At 42.7% G+C, this 21757-nt stretch overlaps 2 protein-coding genes across 6 annotated transcripts in view; one reads left to right on the forward strand and one right to left on the reverse strand.

Moving 5' to 3' along the window:
• Positions 1-181: 181 nt before the first annotated feature.
• Positions 182-21757, reverse strand: part of ITGAE (integrin subunit alpha E) — a 37476-nt gene continuing 15900 nt past the window's right edge. For 3 of the 5 annotated variants that reach the window (XM_052803077.1, XM_052803076.1, XM_052803080.1), the window contains 24 exons: positions 21239-21390; positions 20654-20807; positions 19448-19598; positions 18852-18919; positions 17960-18095; positions 16788-16918; positions 16130-16270; positions 14975-15196; positions 14430-14560; positions 13522-13655; positions 13259-13407; positions 12570-12698; positions 11108-11175; positions 10286-10421; positions 9892-9993; positions 9500-9576; positions 8484-8561; positions 7966-8032; positions 7771-7878; positions 4145-4219; positions 3944-4045; positions 3390-3485; positions 2661-2771; positions 182-2210 (listed from right to left, as the gene is read on the reverse strand). In XM_052803077.1, the coding sequence (XP_052659037.1) occupies positions 2154-2210; positions 2661-2771; positions 3390-3485; positions 3944-4045; positions 4145-4219; positions 7771-7878; positions 7966-8032; positions 8484-8561; positions 9500-9576; positions 9892-9993; positions 10286-10421; positions 11108-11175; positions 12570-12698; positions 13259-13407; positions 13522-13655; positions 14430-14560; positions 14975-15196; positions 16130-16270; positions 16788-16918; positions 17960-18095; positions 18852-18919; positions 19448-19598; positions 20654-20807; positions 21239-21390 (2775 nt within the window). In that variant the 3' untranslated portion in view covers positions 182-2153. Of the gene's footprint in view, positions 2211-2660; positions 2772-3389; positions 3486-3943; positions 4046-4144; positions 4220-6786; positions 6874-7770; positions 7879-7965; positions 8033-8483; positions 8562-9499; positions 9577-9891; positions 9994-10285; positions 10422-11107; positions 11176-12569; positions 12699-13258; positions 13408-13521; positions 13656-14429; positions 14561-14974; positions 15197-16129; positions 16271-16787; positions 16919-17959; positions 18096-18851; positions 18920-19447; positions 19599-20653; positions 20808-21238; positions 21391-21757 lie in introns of those variants that run through there. The other 2 variants (XM_052803078.1, XM_052803079.1) reach the window with 2 other exon arrangements.
• Positions 4373-7796, forward strand: HASPIN (histone H3 associated protein kinase). The gene has a single exon (XM_052803081.1). The coding sequence runs from the start codon at positions 4475-4477 to the stop codon at positions 7106-7108; it is 2634 nt and encodes an 877-aa protein (XP_052659041.1). The 5' UTR covers positions 4373-4474; the 3' UTR covers positions 7109-7796.

A 21757-nucleotide genomic window follows, 5' to 3' on the forward strand; every position in this document is an offset into this window, starting at 1 on the left:
ACTTAATTCCTCATAAAGGTCCTTCCACACGGGGACATGCAAAGAACAACTTGTAATGGCTCTGCCAAAATCCAGACTGAGTGATCAAGAGTAGCCTCAGAGACTTGCTATGCTACCTGGGAAAGCGTACAGCAAAGTGCTCAAACCACCTTCAGCCAGCAAATGCAATACACAGTCGAGCTTCTCTTGCAAGAATTTATTTTCAAAGAAGATTCAATTTAAAACACTACAAAAAAGAGGATTTACACAAAGGGGGGTGACAATAAAGCTATTCAGACCAGGCAAAGCACATTTCTTTCCAAATAGTACAGACCTGTTATGACAAAAAACCTGACACAGGTGGTTCTTTGGTTCAGACACACATTTCCTTTCTGAGCTCTCACCTAGGAAGTCTCATTTCCTCAATCCCTGGCACTTGTAAGCAGATTTGGAGTGACTCACTCTCTGTATGCAGCTCCAAGGAACTCTACAACCAGCTGGGGGGTGGAGGGAGAGAGAGAAAGAAATCCAAGCCAGAAGAATGACTGCAGCTGCTGATTGAGCTGGATGCCACTGTGAGATCTCTGCACCTCTCTCTTGTACTGCTGGAAGTCACACGAGGACCCTATTATTACTCAAACAGTATCTTGCTGTGGTACCTCTTACTTTTGTCCTAAGCAGGCAGGCCAGTGTGCTTAGCACCTTTAACTGCTGCCTGTTTGGCAGCCAAATTTAGAGCTAGGACATACCCAGGCTTCTACAGCCTGCAGGATGCCCATCCCGTCAGGAAGCCGATCCCTGCAATAGCTTTGAAGACATGTATTAATAGCACTACCTGGGTACCAGACTGGAATTTTACAAGAAAACTTCAATGAAGGCCACAGTTTGCTTGTTAACTTTAGTTTTCCATCAGGCAGTATTGGTTAAGCCGAAGGAGACAGGAACTGTTTTGCCTTCCAAGGGTCTGAATGAAAAATCTTTGTTTAATCTACTGCTGGGTGTAAACACACATTAGATTTGTGGGGTTTACAGTTAGCCAAACACAACAGAAATAAAACAACTACACAATTAGGGACAAAGCCAAAGAGAGGAAGAGCACCAAGTATCTGTACTTGTTCTCCTTTGGAAACAGCAAACACCTGAGGGGACCCGAGATCATTTCATGGCTCAGGAAAGAAAACACCTGGCACTGGCTAAAGCCAGCCACTGGGCTCAGCTAGGCACTTCTTTCCCCAAACCCTGTAAACTGCAATTACTGATAATCTGCAGCTGATAAAGTGAGATTGCTCATGATTCACACTAATTTCTGTCACACATGCACCAGGGAGGATGGCAACACTGCTGTGGTCAACACTGCAGCTCACTGCTCGGCTGTGCCCTCGATTCAGGTGTGATGAACCACACTAACTTGGGGAAATATCTCCTGACATAGGAGGAGTCTGTCTGAACTGGCAATGAGGTCCATGATACAAGTTTTTATTTGTGACCAAATCAGCATTTGAAAGCAACTGAAAATGGAAAATCAGAAATAAGATTGCGAGGTACAAAAAACTAATTGCCACATACACACGCTTCTGATTCCAAGAACCAGAGACATCAAGGGACATACTTTACTGTATTAAAATGCACAAATTTGTGTATATATATACACACACATATATATGTATATAAATGTATATGCAAAATGCTTGTCTCTCCATTTTCATTAGCAATAGCAGGATGGGAAGCTTCCCCTAATCCATTTCTATTTCAATCTATTCTGAAGCTACTCAGTACTAAAATCAATTTAAGAACCACTCAGCATCCCAGCAACTAAGACTGCAATCTGATACATAAATCTAACAGGCTCCAAGATGAATTTTTCCTAGCATATCTACATTAAAGCAAAATTTCTCATGAGGAGTCCAGTTTATCAATACCAGGCAGTCCCTCTATGATAAACAGTCAGTTGGAATTAAACAAGCAGGCAACTGGATTGCCCAAAAGAGCTGGGCCCTTATGGTCAAAACAGCAGTCTGGGAGAGTCCCAAGATCTGGAGTGCCATAACTCTACCAGGGAATAGAAATTATTTTGCATCTTAGCCAGACTTTGACTCTGGCAAAGAGAGACTCTCTCTTTTTTCCAAAAAGACGGTGAAAGAATACAGAGCTTTCTGCTTCAGCCAGCTCGGTCTTCAGGAGGTATCTTCTTGCTCCATCATAGTTTTATAGTTTCTTTTGAAAAAGCCACACTGGGGAAAGAATGAAAAGAACTGATTAAGTCTTTGTGTATGCATTAATTTTTGCCTTTTCTTAAAACAATTTAAAATTAAAATTTCAAGTTTTTCCTTCTCAGGGTTGCAATAAGTGAATGAGTGAATGCAGGATGCAACCCAGGTATGAACTCTGGCAGAGCTGTAAGCCAGAAGGCCTACATTGTTCAAAACTCTTCAGAACATCTCTAAACACTTTGTAACATTCAAATGTTCTACAAAGCACTTGAAAACAGGACTTAAGAGGTTATATTGCAATGCTCAGAATAGCTCAAAATGTGAGACTGAGGTTTTACAACAGTAAGCAGCAGATGTCCTTCAGTGCGCATTTGAAAACATCGCTTTCATACTTAAGAGAAATCTTGAAAAAATTTAAAACATCTAACAAAAATATTTCTGGTTTGTTGTGTGTGCATTAATGATACCCACCTTCCAGAGGAGCAGAATAATGAACGCCAGCAAAAGAAGTCCACCAACACAGCTTCCTATGATAACAGGCAAGGGATGAAACACTTCGTCTTTCAGGAGGACAAGAGTAATCTGGAACAGAATCAAGGCCAACTTAGCATATACTGAAGCCCAGTTATTTCTTCTTGGTTAGCTTTTAAGTGAGAAAGCTATATAACTTGAGCTAGCGTTCAACCTTTATAGAAACTATGCTAGATGCACCATCAACCTATCACTGCAGGTACTCTGCAATACAATATGAATTTTTTTTTCACTGCAAGCCTAGTCAAGGGAGTTAAATTTACTGAGTCTTTTTTACAAGTTTACAGTGATTACAGTAATCACCAGTAACAATCTTTCAGATTAAAGAAGAGCATGTCTTCACTAGGGAAAGAGAAGGAATATTCACGTTGAAATCCTTGAGAGGACAGAAGGCCTCTGTGTTAGCCACAACTGCCAGATACATAGAGTTCAATATAGAACCCTAAAAACTTTTCTGATATGCACTAGCAAATATCCTCCCTCTGCTTGTATCCTATAGTCCAAACCTGATTTCACTAAATTCAATGGCAGAACAGATATTTGCTTCAAAAGGTCCAGATTTTAACTCTGGGAATTTGACTGGTTCTCTAGATTCAGCAAAAATGTCTGGATTTCCCACTTGTTCCTGCCCCAAGAAAAGGACAAGCTGCCCACATGATGCTCTGATACCTCAGCATTATGATTCTCTTCTTTCAGCCCCAGATATAGCTCTCTGTTGAAGGTGATTTTTCCATGGACCAGCAGAACAGTTCTGCTTTTTAAGAACTATGGGAAAAGAAATATAAGGAAAAAAATATCAGTTGCTTTTCAGTCTTTCCAGAAAAAAATGGATTGCAACAGCAAACCCTTATTCAGACTGTAAGAACCACCCTGAACAGTGCTGCCACCAAGCTGTGTCTTATATATATGTCTTTATATGTAACTATCACTCGGGAGAAATTGTCTGGAGTGATGAAAGCTTGCAGTACTGTAAGAGTCACTTCACAAGGAGCGATTTCTGAAGGAAGGAAGAAGACCCCAGCATCTCTCGTAAGTGCCAAGCGCCTCCTGGGAGACACTGCCATGAGTAAAACATCCCTCGTGCTCTGCAGGGTCAGAAAACAGCATCACACGTGGAAGAGCGACATCTCCACGGCGATGCAGAAGAAACCCTCACCCTGGACCTCTGGCAGGTAACGGATTTTAGCAAACCACGGCAGGGGAGCACGGTCTCTTGCGTATACCTGGTGCGAGTTGTTCAAAGACAGTTCTGCGGTCACGGTGATGTTGTCCCCGTCGGTGTGGACAGAGCAGCCCACGTACTGATACCGCACGTCCCGAACGCCCTGCAACGCAACGGAACGGCTCAGGCCCCGGCTAGCCACGGGTGTCCGCGGCCCCGTGGGTTTCTCCCCACGGCAGCAGCCGGTGCCAACACCGCTCACCTCTAATTCTGTGCCGCCGGAATACTCCCGGAGATCCGGCACCGCTTCATCGCTGACCTCGCACTCGGTCGCCTCCTGAAACGGGACGTTGACAGCGGAGCGCTGCCACCGCGGCCCGACCCGCGCAAAAACCGCGGGGCGGGGGCGTCGGGGGCGTGGCCTCACCGCTGTGCCCGCCCCTTCCTCGGGCGGAGCGGGGCGGGGCCGCGCCGTCCTCTCGCCCCCGCCCCGTCCCGCTCTCGCGATACCTCGTTTGAAACGGAGGCGGGCGGGCACCGCGGCTACCCCGTCAGGCAGGGCCTGGCCCGGGGGCCGGCCGCCGCCGCCGGTATGCCGCTCCAGCCGCGCCTGCTCCGCACCTACTCGCGGCGGGGCGGGCACCTCCGCCCGCTGCCGCCGCCGGACCGATGGATTTCGCCCCCTCAAGACCGCAAGCGGTTCTTCAGCTCGACCTCGGCCGGCTCCAGCGCCGCCTCAGCCAGCTCCAGCGCCCTCTCCGCCCCTTCGGATGACCCCGACTTCTCGCCGCCGGGTAAACGCCGCCCACAGCCTCTGGGTAAGCGCCCCGCCCGTCCCTGGCGCCTGCGGACCCGCCGCGGCGACGTGGAGAAGGAAAACCGTCTGCTGGGGCCGCCGGTCGTCGCCTCCCCGTCCCCGTCCCCGTCGCCGTCCCCGTCGCCGCCCCCGTCCCCGTCGCCGCCCCCGCGCGGCGCCGCTCCCCTCCGCCGCCGCCAGGGGGCGCCCTACGGGGCGCGGCGCCCCCTGCTGTGCAGCACCCCCCAGTGGCCGCCCCCGCGCCGCCGCCGCCGCCGCCGCCGGGCCCGGCCGACCGAGCTGAGCTCCCTCGTCCTGTTCAGCACCACCGTGGAGAGCGGCTCCGGGCTGGACGGTAGCCTGGAGCTCCGCTCCTTACCGCCCAGGCAGACGACTGCCTCGTCCCGCAGGGCCCTGAGCTCGTTGGCGTCCTGTCGGGGAGATTCGGAGCAGCTCCCGTTATCGCCGGGGGTTGACAGCGTGAGGGAAGAGGGGGCTGGACGGTCCCGTCCAAACGGCACGGGCGGGCGGCGGGAGCCGGGCCCGGCGTTGCGGAAGTCCGGTAGGGTTCTGAGGGCGTCGGTGCGGGGACCCTGCCGGGCACCAGCTCCCTTGTCCCCACAGAAAGCCACCAGCACTCCTCAGGCAGCGCTGCCCACCGTTGATGGTGGGCCGCGGCGCTCCGCACCGTACGAGGCTGCCGATTCTGATAAATCGTGTGATGAGCTAAGGAGACGTTCAACAAAAGGAAGCTTGAGTTGTCAGAGAGGCACACCCAAGAAGTACCAGCTTATGCCAGTGGTGGTCTTGGACCCTCAAGAAGTGCCAGTGTGGCTGATGACCATGAAACTCAACGAAAAGGCAGGTATTCAACCTGCCTGCCAGCAGCCGGTATCTCCTTTGGGCCTTCAAGGAATCTTGGAGAATACACATAAAAGTACCAAAGCTGTTTCTGGAGAGGGAAGTACCTGTAGAAAAGCTTGCATCAGCGGCTTCAGTGCCAGCCGGTGGGGGAGGCAAACAAGGCTCCGACCAAAAAGGCACAAAACTAAGAGACAGCAGCAGCCTAACAACTCCTTTTTCAGACCACAGAGGAAGCAAAAAGGAATGAAGAAGGGTGTTCTGGAGATGTCTGTAGACAAAAGAGACAATGACTATTCATTCCTCAGTGGCTCCCATTCCTGGGGTAGAGTTCGAGCATCTTTGTCTTTCCATAAGAAGAAGAAAGTTACCACAGAAGAGAGTTCCTGCAACAGCATCCTTTCTACCCCTTCTGTGAAATCCCAGTTGTCAGGGCACCAAGGAACCCTATCTGCTGGTAGGACTCAGTGCTGCACTTGGTCTGCTTCCTCCATGGTCCTGCTGGCTCCCAGGAGTTCCTGTTCTGTCCTGGAGCTAATGCTTACAGATGCAGAGAAGGTGTTTGGGGAATGCCACCAGGAGGGGCCTATCACTTTTCAGGATTGCATTCCTTTAGATAAGATGAAAGATTGCAAGAAAATTGGAGAAGGGGTGTTCGGAGAGGTCTTCCAGATTGACAGCGAGAGAGGAGCTGTGGCCTTAAAAATAATTCCCATAGAGGGGACTGAAAAAGTAAATGGTGAATCTCAAAAGAGCTTTGGAGAAATTCTGCCTGAGATAATAATTTCAAAAGAACTCAGTCTTCTGTCTGAAGAGTCTAGGAATAGGACTATTGGGTTCATCAGCTTGTACTCTGTGCACTGTGTTCAAGGGGCCTATCCTAAGTATCTCCTAGAAGCCTGGGACAAATACCACAAAGGAAGGGGATCAGAAAATGATCGGCCAGACCTTTTTGGGGACGAGCAGCTCTTCATCGTTCTGGAGTTTGAATTTGGCGGCAGTGACTTGGAGAATATGAGAAACATGTTCAGTTCAGTGGCATCGGCAAAAAGCATTTTGCACCAGGTCACTGCTTCCCTGGCTGTGGCAGAACAGGAGCTGCACTTTGAGCACAGAGACTTGCACTGGGGGAATGTGCTGGTAAAGAAAACGGATGCAAAGGAGCTTAATTATGTCTTGAATGGGGCAACGCACACAATCCCCACAGCGGGGATTCATGTCAACATCATAGATTATACCTTGTCTCGGCTGGAGAAGGATGGGTTAACTGTGTTTTGTGATCTTTCCACTGATGAAGAACTGTTTCAAGGCACAGGGGACTACCAGTTTGATATCTACAGGCAAATGAAAGCGGAGAACTCAAACAGCTGGACTGACTATCACCCACACAGCAACGTCCTCTGGCTGCACTACTTGTCATGCAAACTTTTGAAAGACATGGGCTACAAGAAAAAGGAATCGACTTCTGCCATGAGGAAAATAAAGAAGCAGCTCGTTAAGTTCCGCAAAGAAGTACTGACCTTTGAGTCTGCCAATGAAGTTTTACAAAACAGCAGCCTCTTCCAGTAGGCAATGCAGTGCAGTGTTTCCAAGGACTAAGTCACTGATACTGCCTTTCTCCTTTGCTGTTTTTTATGTATGATCTTTTTAAATGTTGGCACAATGAAGAAGTGTTATGATCGGTTACCAATGTGTATAATACTATATCAAAACGGTCTAAAAAACCTGAAAAAAAAGTCTTCTGCTTGAAGAGGTTTCCATATGTACTTTTTTTAAGGAGTGATGGGGGGAAGAGAACAGAGTTTATGTTTGAGAAGGTGGGGGGGAGATTTCTGCAGGCTCAATTAATATTTTGAATTCCACAGAAATTTTCTTACCTTTTTAGTCTTGGATTATTAAAAGTTTTTTCCTTACTATGTTGTCTTTCTTACAAATTCTTTTTTTAAAGAAAAAAGAAAAAATATACAATTCTGGACAGTGATGACAAAGGTAAATATTGTTGGCCTAGTTGGGGACAGAGAGGGGGAAAAACCCACCTTTTGACTTGGTTTTAAAACTGAATTTTTGTTCAGTTTGGCAAAATTTGTACCTGGAATGATGCTACGAAATGTAAAGTTTCTGTAATGTAGGTTTTGAAAACACTCCAATCTGCAATAACGCGGGTTTTTTTTCCTCTCTTAAGGACCAGTGAAGAGGTATTTGATCATGAAAAAAAAAAAAAGAAAAAGTACCTGTGTTCCTGATGCATTTTTGACCGTTATTATGTTGTGACCTTGTATACTGATAGGAACCCAAATCTGTAACTTGATGGTAGCATTAAAGCGATTTTCTCCGTTTATCTACAGAAGAAAATGCAGAAGGTAGTAAGTGTTCTTTAGTCCTGATTGCAGATGGATCAGATGACCTATATTTGAAGCTATACTTACATTAAATCTGAATTCTTTGTTTTCAAGAAGTCCTTTGCTAACATTCACGTACATTAAAGAAACTGGTCTAAAGAGAACGATAAATCAAACTAAATGAAAAGTGAATCAGTTTATTATTAAAAATTAGTACATCCAACGACCCAGATGCATTAAATAATTAAGAGGTAACATTACCAGATTTGTTATAACTGGAATGCTGTCTATGCGGTCTGTCTATATATGTGTGTATATGTGCAGTCTATCAATTAGGTCCATCTTTGAACCTATCTTGAAGTCTACTTTTTACAAGGTAAGCAGTTAGAGACCTTAGGTACCCCACTGCCTATGATAGGGTTTTATTGTTCTGTCTTCCAGACTCTATTTTACTGTCTAGTACCACAGAAAGTGACTTGACAATCTGCAGTGCTTGAAATTATTAAGATGGAAATTGTATTGGAATCTTACCAGGCATCCTCTCAATCTTTTTTCCTCTAATTGACTAAAGTAATGCAATATAATTGAATATTCTTAAAACTTACTTGGTAAGGACTGCAGTGAATGCATATCTGACATCAAGGACATGTTCTTCAGTCAGAATGGTGCTATTTTCATTTATGCTTTAAAAAAAAAAAGGGTAGATGAAACAACATCATTGTCTGCCTGCATTGGTCCTTTATTTCTATGGTGTGAGAACTGCTAATACTGGCTGTACAAGAGGGATGGAAACAGAGTGGTAGTAATTAATGAAAGGAGAGGTGCCAGCCCACTTGGTGACACTACTGGTACAGTAGTGTTGGAGTAAGTAGCCCTTTATTACTACAGATTTGGAAAGCTGCTATTGCCTTGAAATGTTTCCCTGCAAACCAAAGCTAATTTGTGAATATGTAGTATTGCTTTCATTAATCAAAATTTCAAGCTTCTACCCCTCACAAAACTGGACATTAAACTCGTATAGAAACCTTTGCCTTAAACTGTGCTTGCAAGGATGTGCAGCTGCCAGAGATGAGTTCTCTTTTCCTTTTTAAAGGTGCTCTCTGCTTAAAAAATGCTGTGTACTAGTCAGTCCCCATAAATTTTAATGGGAGGAAGGTGACAAGAAAGGAATCTGAATGGTAACTTCCCCCCATTAGAAAGCCTTTAATTAAGAAGAATGCCCTGAACATATGTTTTCATCCCCATCATTTGGAATGAAAGCTTTACTTGGAACAGAGCTGGATTATATATTTTAATCATCTGTTCTCTCTGCTAAGGAAGGAGGATGCCAGAACCCATTTTGCCCTTTCAGAAAACACAAGCTTTTAAATATGTACTACACTGAAATTAGGACCTTAAAGGGTGCTCCATCTTTTACTGAAATAATGAAGTATGAGCAAAGCTAAAATTATCACAAAGGAAGGAAAGATTTTTCACATGGATCCAAATGCTTTAGAAGATTGAAAAGAACAAGTGTAGTTTTGTGTAACCAGTGACTGATAAATAGTATGGACACTGAGTAGAAATTCTGGTATCTCCTTTCTAGTTCAGTGTATTTTGTGGTGAAAATAGCAATACTCACTTGGTGATATTAATGGTGATTGCAGAGTTATTTTGGAACAGGCTTTCATCTAATTGCCAAATCACTGAAAATTTTGCCTATTTTGAGGGAAGAGAAAGACATAACAAAATATCGATTACCTTGTAAATACTCTTTCAACAGGGTACTGTTAAAACATGATGGCTAATGTATTTGCTGCTCACCATTCCCTTCTGGAGAAATTAGACATTAAGAAAAGTGCAGGAATATCTCAAGGCAATATTCTCTTGCCTTGAGAAAATGCACACCAGCCATAAGCTGAATTAGAAAGAATAGCGGCTCTGGCCTAATTGTAGAGATAGAGGATGCAAAAGCAGCTACTCAAAGTATCATTTAGAGGTAGGGAAAAAGTGAAAATTATGATCTCTACTTACAGTTGTTGTCTTGAATACTGGATGCCCAATTCTGCAGTTACAGGATAAGACTACAGAAGTTAATGGTATTGGTTGGCTACAGTGAATAGCAGGAGAGGATGGCTGCCAACAGAATAGGAATGCTCTTTAACGTTGAATAAAAATAGACTGGGAAATTCAACTCAGCCTGTGTCTGCTCCCATAAAACGAATTAGGTACAAATAGCCTAATAAAAGCTTCGGAGTCTTAAATCAGATAAATCCAGCATTCGGGCTCTAGTCCTAACAACTGCAATGCTCCTTCCCTTCCCTGGACCTTACTTCAAGATTTATTTAGGCAGCAGATTAATAGGAGTCTGCACTGCGTTTTCTTCCAGCAGTCTGCTGCTGGCTGAAGAGTTGTTCTACAATCTTACCTCAACAGTCACCTTCTTAAAATGTAGGTTTTTGGGATAGTTCAAGACCATAGCTGTCATGTACGAGTCATCTCCACTGTTCGTTAATGAAACATTCATGGTCACTTCTTTAGTGTGGCCCACCACTAATTCCTTTCTAGAAGCAGACAGAAAAATAAGATGGGTGACATGTAATTTCTAAGGGTTGTTATTTAATAAGAGGCCTGAAGCATTCTGGTTCTGGTAATTACTCCCTCCAAATGCTTTCACGTACAGAATAATGCAATAGCCCAATTAATTATTCAGTATTCTTCAGGGTGTGTAAGAAAATGCTTCCTTAATATCAAAGGCAGTCATCTCCAAATTTATGTAACATTTTATCATTTCTGTTTTACATCAAGATAGACTTTAAACATTGCTCAGCTTGATTAGCTTTTCAAGTGAATCTCCAGGGTAGCTTTTTACAATGAAGTGATGCCTACTGTTTTGTCTAAGGCTATGTAAACCCAGCAACTCTTTGCTGTAGTGCTATGCTGTGCATCAGCCTAAACCAAAATCACGTGTTCACAATTAAATGCCAGAATTGTGGTTTTAGGATGACTGTCGTTGTTTATACCTTGGTCTTTCCTCTGAGATTTCCTCGAATAGCCCCGCAACACCCATGGAGGCACACAGTTACAGCATTGTATGAATGTGATGTTATGGAAAGGATGAAGTGGATGGAAAGTAATGTAAACAAAGGGACAGCAAATCTTGTCTGAGAATTTGAAGAAAATGTCTTATGCACAAAGATGACATTTTATATGAATGCAAGATCTGGATAAAACAACTACTGTGACTCACTGAATCTGAGTTGTCAAAGTTAAATGAGCAGTACAGATGGTCTTGTTGCAGTCCTTCTTGTAAGGCAACTAAAAGCAAACAGATCAAGTCAGACTTTAACAGTCCTAATTTTTCTAAGGTAGCAGATTCAGGATATCTTTACATATACACACACATTCTCTGAAAACCAAAATTCCCATGACCTCAATTAAGGAAAAGTTGGAAATAAAAGACCCTCTGGTAATAAGTCAGTCCTAAATTGATGATGTTTTGTAAATCAGCTCCCAGGAGAAGGTCTGTTAGCAGTAACATGAAAAGTCTTCACTGGGGGCAAGGTCTTGTTAAAGAAATGCCAGTTGTTTGCCCCTGGATTGCCACAGGGCAACAATATTAATTTCTTTTCCAGAGATGATATGTTTTTCTTGAATAAATATGTTCATATGCTGTGCCAGCTTATAGGCACACTATTTTGTAGAGATGAAGCTACTTCCTTTAGCAATAGTTTTATTCACCAATAAAAATCTACTGTCTGTGGCTGATGTTTCTGGAGAAGTTCAACGATAATTAATAATTAGATGTTGGGTGCGTCAGTACTAAGCAATGCTGACCAACACTTGAGAGTCTCATGAATTATTCTTGGGAAATAAATGTACCATCAACATCATAATCCCTGCAAGTACTGCGACTACAGTAATTAGTGTTCATTATTGCTAAGTGCCAAATGTTGTCCTAACTTCTCTGTCCTATGCTTTATGGACAGCTAATTAAATATTGAATTGCGGTAAAGACTCCTGTTAAGTACCGAAAAGCTGCCTCTTTACAGAGCTTTATGGAATTTTTTCAGAAGCTGTGATTTGGATTTCAGACTAACTGTGAAGAAGTTAGATTAGCTTGTAGGAATCCTCCTACTAAACTGCAATAGAAGAGACAGGATATCAGACTTAACCTTTATTAGAAGTATGCAGCCTCTCAAATACAGACTTGAAACAAACAACTAAAATAAACTAAAAAATATATACATCATTTTAACGATTTTTAAGATTACTTCATTAGAAAATTTTATAGTTATTACTACCAAATATACCATTCAAATAATAAGTCTTAATATAAGTTCCAATGGAGAGGTCAATATCTGAAAAGTACTTCACAAAACACACAAACCATCTGCCTCCTTCACAGGTAGCATCTAATCTCATTCTATGCAGAGGCACAGGAGAAATGTCGTGGTCAACAGTAAAGCAAGTTTTTAGCAGATCTGAGGTTGGATCTTAGAGATGAGATTATCTTAACAAGAAATGAGTATCTGTTTGGGGAAAACCCGGCCCTAAAGTCTACCTAGAATACAGTATTGATAACTAGAAAGGGAGCAGAGGGGAGATGATGACATGCAAAGGCTAAGAAAACCACATTTTTTATTTTTAATAGTAAAAGCCTTGCATTCTGGAAAGAGAGAAAGCTCTTTGGTAGCATTTTGTTTTATTACCTGAAAATGCATTTCTGATGGCTGGTATCTATCCAGCACAGGAACAGCAAATTCTATGTTATCATTTTTCTTATAGAGCTCGTGTTTAACTCTCAGAAAAACACTGGAAAAGCAGTCAAAGTCACATGGCTACAAGAAAGGAAGAACAAGAAGTTGAGAAAATATCTGGGCATTAAAATGCAAAAGTCTTCACACATGTCATCTCTGTTCCAGCTTCTGGCATATTTAGGGACCTTCTGGCTCAGACATTTTCTTTAGGCCACTGTGTTTAATAGCCATCAGTGGACCATAAGCTTGACAAATGTTTTTTTGGATCATTTTATACATTTGGCTCCCATACCATCCCCTGGATAATGTGTTTGGTGATTCAGTTACGCATTGTAAAAAACAGTTTCCTTACGTTTGTTTTAACCTTGTAGAACTTCATGCCTCTCCTACAATTCTAGGATTAGAAGTACTTTACATACACGCAAAAGGATGAGAGTTTGATTTATAGCGATACAAACCAAAATGGCACGACACATCTCCTGCCTCAGCTGTAAAACGTGCTCAGCAAGTCTAACACTGAGAAAACCCCACCTCGTAGTATTTTTGCATCTCAAGAAAGATTCATCATCATGCAGATTCTGTTAAAAAATCCTACCCTCTCAACCCTTCTTTCTGTAGTAAGTCTGACCAACATCACCTACCAGTGTGTAAAGCTGCAGCTCAGAGCACATGTGCTTGCTGACCAACAGCTTTCCACTTGTTGTGGTGTTCTGATCTTCAAACTGTACTCTCCTCTTTGCCATTTTCACATCTAAGTCCACCGTGTAGAGAATGTATAACTGTGAAAACACTGCAAGATTTTCAAAATCCTTTGTTAGATGTTACAGAAATTGTCCTCAGTGCCAAGTTACAAGGACAGTGTAGGACTGCAGATTTCAATCTGATCACAATTCCCATTTATTACCTTGTTGAGACACTGGTAAAGCTGAGATTGTATCGAAACATAGTTTTGCTGTAACAATGCTGTTATTTTGTAAAATTAGGATTCTCTCAGGGTTGAATCTCATGCTGGTGAGAAAGTGGACAACTGGTCTTGAGCTAGTCAGTGAAGAACAGATAAGAAACAGAATAAAATACAAATTTTTGAACTGAAACATTATAGGAAAAATATTTTAAGAAAGCCTGGCAGCAAGAATAAGAACTGCTCAGTATTTCCATGGTATTTCACCTGGACCAGGCTGGCCTGTTTACAGAAGTTCCAGTTTCTGCTGGGAACATTCAGAACACACAAAATCCCAAGAGTCTGAAGGAATAGACAGCCAAAATACACCAATATGGCTAGAGTTTCAGAATTAAACACGGTGTTTATGTTTCCATTAGATAAACACATTATCTAGCAGTTCAAATTCTCTCTTTGTCTACAATTTGTTTTCAAACACAAAATGCAAGAACAAAATCAAATCTACCTGCCATGTCTTTGCCTTTGTGAACTGCACAGGTCACTCAGCTACCAGATGTCTGATTGAAAATGAGGTATGGCATGTAAAGAAATTATTTCTTTCTCTAAATGACCTACATTATCAGTGCTGAATTGCAGACATCAAGGTCTTCTTAGACCTAGATCTATGTTAATCAGTTCATGTTCACTATCTGATACCTGTTCAAAACTTTAGACATACAAAGGCAAAAGCCTTTGCAACTTGAACTAAAGGCTTTACATTTTATATAATTTCTAGCACTGGGAAAGATTTTTTTATGTCCCTCTGATGCTGAATTAAAAATAGAATCACTATGTAGTGCTTGGAACACAGTTTCTATATTTGTCTTTGAAGCATTTCCCCAGCACACTAAAAAACAGCACTTATTACCTACCGGAGCACAATCACGTTCTCCAGTGATCCTACTGTAATATCTGGGAGACCATCATTAGTGAAATCAAAGCCACCATCAATGGATTGTCCAAAATACTGGAGTCCTGAAGAAATTTCAGAGGCTTTTACTCTCTAAAAGGCGGGGGGAAACATCAACAAATGTAACTCAGGATCTCTCTCCTGTCCTTGGGAAAATATACTTCTTTTCACGAGGCTGCTGTGAGGATGATTTTCTAACACTCCTGAGATGCAAAATGCTGACTTAACTTCCTGTAATGGATGGGCAGGCTTGCAAAAGGCTATGCTGTTCTATAGGAAGCACCTGAATCCAGCTCTTTTGCCTAAGCAGACAGCTGAATAATTACAGTTAAGGAGCAGCTCTGCTGCAGAAACCTGTGGAGTCACATAAACCATCTGTCATCTGCAAATTTCTCACCCATCAATGCAAATGAAATGTGGAAGTCCTTCCTCCCAGCCTCTTGCTACAAAAACACAAGCTTTTCCCTCTCAATGTGTACTGGAGCCAATTCCCAACATGACACGTACTTGAGAAAAAGAGCTCTTGATCTTGTCTTTATCACCGTTAAAGATGTAAATGCTGCCAAAAGCGGAACTGTTTGAAAGCTGATCTTCAAGAGGGGCTCCAACTGCAATATCCTCATATCCATCCCCATTGATGTCTCCAATGCTGGCCACAGTAAACCCAAACCTTGCAAAAGGAGAGGTCCCCTGCACGTTTAAGTGTCCTTTCAAGGTGAATGAACCACTCTGAAAAACATCCAAGAAGGAAATCCATTTATATCAAATGTAGCATGAGTAGCTCTTACATTAATTAAAAAAACCCCACAAATCTTACTCCACACTTATAATGCTTAAAACCCTAAACAATAGAGTAAGAAGTTCAAGATACCAGCTTGGAACAAAAGCTTGATCCTTCTGCATCGAGAGCATGCAAATTCTCGCACAGAAGCAGTGTCTCTGGACAACCCTATGCAAGCAGACTGAAGCACTGTCTTTTCTTGAATCAATAGCAGATTGAGTTAGTTGATTCCTAGCTTGGTTCACAACAGAAACCATCCCATCTTCTCCACCCTATTACAGAAATAAGCCACAAGAGGGTGCACTTTGTTTGAATTCTAAACAGATGCCTGGACTGTTGTTTCCTGCTTCCAACCATCCTGTACATGCCCTGAGCAAATTTTAGCAGTGCACCAAAGAGGGTTTTCTCCTGGTCTGCTGTTAAAGCTCAATTCTCATTCAAAATGACACAATTAACTTATATCCTGTATATTGTGTAATGGACCCTGTAGCTAGGCCCACAAAACATTTTGTTTTCTACAAGTCCCAGGAAGCAAAGTTTTAGCAGCTACCCATGCACACATTTATTGCAAACATTGCAAAGAACACTGCTTGGCAGAGCAAGGTCAGCACCAATAAATTGCCTATGTACAGGCAAAAGACATGATTTTATCACACTGTGATAAGAGTATACCTTAGGTACAGAATGGTTTTATTTCTTTAGTTACTTCTCTTTTATATTCTAATGACTAAGATAGGATTGCTGGCTTCAGCCTGTGGTCCTCTACCATACAGGGCGAGCACATTCAGTGAGAGCACAAAGGAGGAATGTTTTATTTGTCACTACTTAGGCATGGTTGGAAAATCCCCAACATGGAGTGTTTACGCTACCAGTGTTTTTACCTCTGTCTCCAGGCGATAGACGTAAACCCTTCCTTCTTCCCCTCGAATGTGATAAAATGGAGCTCCAACAAGGAGAAGATCTGTCACCCCGTCATGGTTCACATCAAGTGGGCAGAGCTCAGATCCAAAATAAGATCCAACCTGTGCTCCAGAAAAAGACAAGCAGCTCTTTCACTGGAATTGTCTATATATAGCTTTGTAGAATTAGTGTCCTTTGCAGCAGTAAGGCAATTTTTAGAACACAACATCACATATCTACTTATATGTGGATCATTTCCTATTGTTTATTTTATTACAGCCATCCTCAGGGACAGATCCTGTAACCAGTTTAGCATTAACAAAATCATTATTCAACAATTTGACAGAGGAAAAAGAATACCACAGTTGATGACCTCTTTCCCCACGAACCATGAGAACAGAACATAAATAGAGTACACCCCATTTAGCTAATCTTTTTCCCAGTCTTTTTCCAAATTTCATGATTTCTTCTGATGTTCCAAAAGCATTATGGAGCGACCAAAGACTGTGTAATCCACATCTGGCTAAATCCAAGTGTGTCTGGAGGAGAAAATGGATCTGCTGTTTGAGCAAACAAGATGTGTGCAGCCCACCTGACCCCCACTGACCTGAGTGCCCCTGGGTGAGTGAAGCACAGTACCTGTTCTCCTTGCAGGGTTTGTTTTAAGCGGTTGTCCTGAAACACCAACACCTTCCCTCTCATGCTGTGTCGTGGAGCTCCAGCCACGTACAAGGGTCCATATTCTGTGTGTACCACTGCCACACTGTACCCTGGTGCATTCACGTAAGAAGCAAAAAAAGCATAAATTATCAGTACCATACTCTATGCCTGGAGGAAAAAGCCCACAGAGTTCGGTTTGAGACACACATATTGAGACCTACATATTCAGTGAGATCCAAGAGTTCACCCCATGTCTAGTTGTTGTGGCCCATGGTTTTAATTACAGAGCATATCATTAAAATGTTGATTAGGAAATAGCAGGTAACTTTTCTGAGAGAAAAACTGGCAAAGCTGAGGTTTTCCTCTCTTAGCAGCTTGTAGGGTAATTGAATAAATTACTGCTCTGAAAAATATGCTTGAACTCTTGATGACTTTTCTTAGCATTTGTCATAGTTCCTAAGCGATCATCCAACATACACACCTTTTTTCTTTAATTATTACATCTGCAAGCTGGAACGTTTATCACCCTTCACAGAAGTGAAGAAAACACTATACTCTGTATAGAAAGCAAAAAGAGATCTGTTACAGGGCTTCTGTAACAGGAAGGTAGTGGGAGAAGGATTATCCTGACACAAACAGTCCACAGTACCTCATATCACCTGGTGAGACTTTATGGCCAAGGCTACAGTCAGGAGGTACAGGGCTCATGAGGCTACAAAGCACTGGGGTGAATAAGCAAGGATTTATTTGTCACCAAGCCAAGAACAGTATTGATTCACAAGCTGTTTCTTCTGCAGACACTCATAACAAGTGAAATATTTCTCCTTATCAGCTCTCAAAAATGTCCTTCATTGCAAGTATTCTTACACAGTGAAACCAAATGGCATGTGTTAACAGAATAATACCACAAGGCATCATAACTCATAGAAGAAAACAAGTAGTCTCTTCCCCCAAATAAGGAGACAGAGAGTGTTTTCACCAGAATCTCTCTCCCTGCTAAAGAAAATATTCAAAATCCAGTAAGATGCTGCAGGAGGTGGCCTTCTTCAGGTAAATGCTGTCAGTGTCATCATACTGCACTAAACACAAACAAACTAAGCAAAACCACAGTCAGCTTGTCATTTGATCTCAGAGAGGGGTAAGCTGATTACCTAGGTAACTGTATTTTGCTTTTTTGGCTTCTTCTTTAGATTCATTCAGGAAAACAGCAGTCTTGGTTGCCAGATCATACAGCAGAATTCCACCAGACCAGTCAAAGGCCCCCACTGCACCAAACATTAAGACTTGCTGCAGAAGTAACATACTGCAAATTAGAAGAGATGAACACAGGGCAATTGCCTCTAGCACTCTGCAAAGCAGTTTAAGTCAGGAGCAATGTTTTCTGGCTTACAGGTCCTGCACTCTTTCCCAGACCCTGTAGCTTGGGCAGTTCTACCAGCTCCTGCCAGATATTGAAGAAAGACAAGGTGACTGCCCAGCACCAGAGAAGCAGCTGCACATCTCCCAGTTCACTACATGAGTTTTTTTGCAAAACTGGATTAGTGTTGTCCTGGCAGCCAAGGCTGCTGAATGTTCACTATACTCCACAACATCCATTATTTCCCCCTCCCAACAAGGACATAGATCATTCCTGTCCTGGATAGACCAAGGTTTTAAGCCAGAGGATTCCAAAAGAGCAGAATTATTTTATTTGCAACGTGACAGAGCCCCTGACTTGTGCATTGGAGATGTGAATGCCAGCAAAATCAAAGCTGTCAACTGGAAATAGCCCTTTTGCCCAGTGGAATAAAAAGGATCCAGTGGTTAGAACAGGGGTCACATTAGATAAATCCCATCCTAAAATAAAATTTGCTACTGACTGACTACATTTGGTTATCTGACACATTCAAAGCAAGCAGTGGCTTGCAAACGAGATTTGACTACATGGGTCTCACACCTTTGTACCACCATAATTTCCCGTGGGAGACCTCCTGAATGCTTACAAGTATTGAAGCAACAGCACAGTATACAACCGTTTAGCAGGGTTAAATTCAGAACACTTACCTTATCCAAGATCTGCACATTGAAACCAGCTTGTGCAAGCTCATATTCCAGAGCATCACCCTGTATACCTGAGGATGCAATAGAAACAGGGTAAGCTACTTTCTCCTTATTTCTCAAAAGGTACTAACAAAATAGAAAGGTTGCTATTTGATGATGATCAGAAGGCTGGAGCACCTCTCCTGTGAGGACAGGCTGAGAGAGTTGGGGCTGTTCAGCCTGGGAAAGAGAAGGCTCCAGGGAGACCTTATAGCAGCCTTCCAGTACCTAAAGGGAGCCTACAAGAAAGATGGGGAGGGACTCTAACAGGGAGTGTAGTGGTAGGATGAGGGGTAACAGTTTTAAACTGAAAGAGGGTAGATTCAGATTAGCTGTAAGGAAGAAATTCTTCACTGTGAGGGTGGTGAGGCACTGGAACAGGTTGCCCAGAGAAGTTGTGGATGCCTCCCCCTGGAAGTGTTCAAGGCCAGGTTGGTTGGGGCTTTGAGCAACCTGGTCTAGTGGGAGGTGTCCCTGCCTGTGGCAGGGGGGCTTGGAACTAGATGATCTTTAAGGTCCCTTGCCACCCAAACCACTGTATGATTCTATGATCTATTTACCTTCTATACCAATAATATTCTGCTGTAAGGTTGAAAGCAGCCCATCTAATGCTGAATAATTGGTCACCTGAAATACATTAGTGTCATCTGGACCAGATGCAATTAGCTGCAATTCATTTAGGGCCTTTGATTTTTTGAAGGCATCTCCCACCTGCAGAACAGATCCAAATCAATCAAAAGAAACAGCCTTTAGAGTCTCCTTACTCCCACCTACTTCATTCAACAGTTTGTGGTAAAAAACTCAGCTTCAGCCACTATATGTAAACCCAGAAATAGCAATTGCTTTGGAAGGCGATGAATCAGACAGTGTCTCCTGGAGCCAAACCTTTACAAAACCTCTTTATGTAACTGGCTGGTGCTGTATTTGGTGTATATACCTTTGTTGTACCCAACAATTAATTTTGGAAATTAACAAGTTACAGGACTTCATAAAATTGGATTTTTTCCGGTCCTGAAAGAATGAAAAGAGATAGCAGAAAGATTATTTGAGGAGACATATAGCATATCTGAAACCAAACTTCAGACTTCAGGAGAAACCCTTGTTGACAAAGCAGCACACCAGCTAATTTGCTGGCCAAGTTAAGGATATATCAGAAGTTTTGTTCTGAAAAACTTAAAATTTTAAGCTTGCACTTCATCTAGAAGGTAGCTTGAAATTCTTGGCCTAGTTCTGAGTTAGGAGTACTGTGATTGAAAACAAGCAATGAACAACAACCCCTCAGTTCTGCTATTTTGTCCTTGGGTGGGTAGGTCAGAAAACGGTTTACTTTTTATTTACCACTTTGACATTTTCCAGAATAACCTGGATAAGGAAATATAAATCACACTTTGTGGAGCTAGACTTGACTACAGTTAACTACTTTGCTAGATTCAGTCATTCTAGAAAGATTTTTCTAAACTTTGTACAAGGAAGAACGAGATGGTCTGATCTACTGAAAGCACAACTCTTCTGAAAAGTCTGAGAGTAAATGGATACAGGGCACTGAATGTAGTAGGTGTAGGAAGGAAAAAACATGGGCATATAATTGACACTACATAGATTATAGTATCAGTTCATACTGTAGCTTTATCTTTCACCTCCTTGTTTTATACATGCCTCTTCCCTTATTTACTGGAACCATGCATGGATCAGTTTCTCTTTTTCTCTACCCCCGGTGCTACCAAGAAATGGAAGGAAGATATGATCCAAGTACATTCCCAACTTACCCCAATGGCATAGCGCTTGATTCCTGCCATTTTGGGTGAATTTATCACTGTTGTCAAGTTCATTTCATCCAAGAGTATTTCCCCATCTGTAAGCACGATCATGACCTTGGCTGCATCCTTGCGGGACCCATGACTTTCAGTGAAGATAGAATCCCTGGTAAAACATCGAAACAAAGAACTTGGGATGAAAGTTAAAGCTTCCTTCCTTGGGATAGAGGGACAAGTCTTGAGCTGAAGCTTCCCTCCTTGGGATAGAGAGAAGACTCTTGTTGAATTATGCACTTGCAACAGTCACAGCAAGGAGCCAAAAGAATTTCTTTCGTATTCACACATCTTAAAAATACCAGGTGCTGTCTCCCTTTCTATTGCTTCCTGAGCACCCCCACACCGAGAATTAGGCACCATCAGCTGGCTTTTATAACCCTCTAAAACACGGCACAGGAACTGCTGCCTGCCATTCAACCATTGCCAGATAAATGACTGCTTTCAGGACCTGAATGTTCATAGAAGTCCCTCTCCCTTAGTCATGAAATGCCCCAGAAATTCATCCCCTTAATTTCTTGTGCTCTTTTCTTTTTTACTTACAGGACATGCTGCATGGCAGATGCTGTTTTTGTCACACTGCACACCTGCACAATATCAAGTACTTTCTGGAGGGTGGCACGAGGATCCCAGTTTTCTCGCAGGTCAAACTCAGTTCTGATTTCAAACCCATACTGTACCACTGCAAAGTCACACTGGAAGGAAACAGCAGACAAGCACTTGCTTGTGACAACTGTTGCTTCAGAGAAAGAGGGTTCTCTGCAACAGCTGGCCCAAAATTCCCAACAGAAACATTAGACAGACTATGCAGGAAGGATTTTTTTCAGGAGAAAGTGGCTTTTAAATATGTCTAGTGCAGACACAGAGATTGTTGTAAGTATATTATAGCTGAGGAAAACGAAAGCACTATCAGTACAGAGAGAATTGTTTTGGGAAACACTGATTTGTTTTTAAGTCCTTGCACTTTCCTGCCGTGTTTGGCCCACGTGCAGGTTGCAGAAGGGATTATCTGTGATATTACTGAATTGTTCCTTCATTGCTCCCTGCTGCACATTGTCTTTC

Source organism: Harpia harpyja, chromosome 12 (assembly GCF_026419915.1).
Source record: "Harpia harpyja isolate bHarHar1 chromosome 12, bHarHar1 primary haplotype, whole genome shotgun sequence".
NCBI lineage: Eukaryota > Metazoa > Chordata > Aves > Accipitriformes > Accipitridae > Harpia > Harpia harpyja.

What these genes read in the sequence shown, in the direction of transcription:
- HASPIN (XM_052803081.1), top strand. Translation starts at nt 4,475, where the DNA reads ATGCCGCTCCAGCCGCGCCTGCTCCGCACCTACTCGCGGCGGGGCGGG.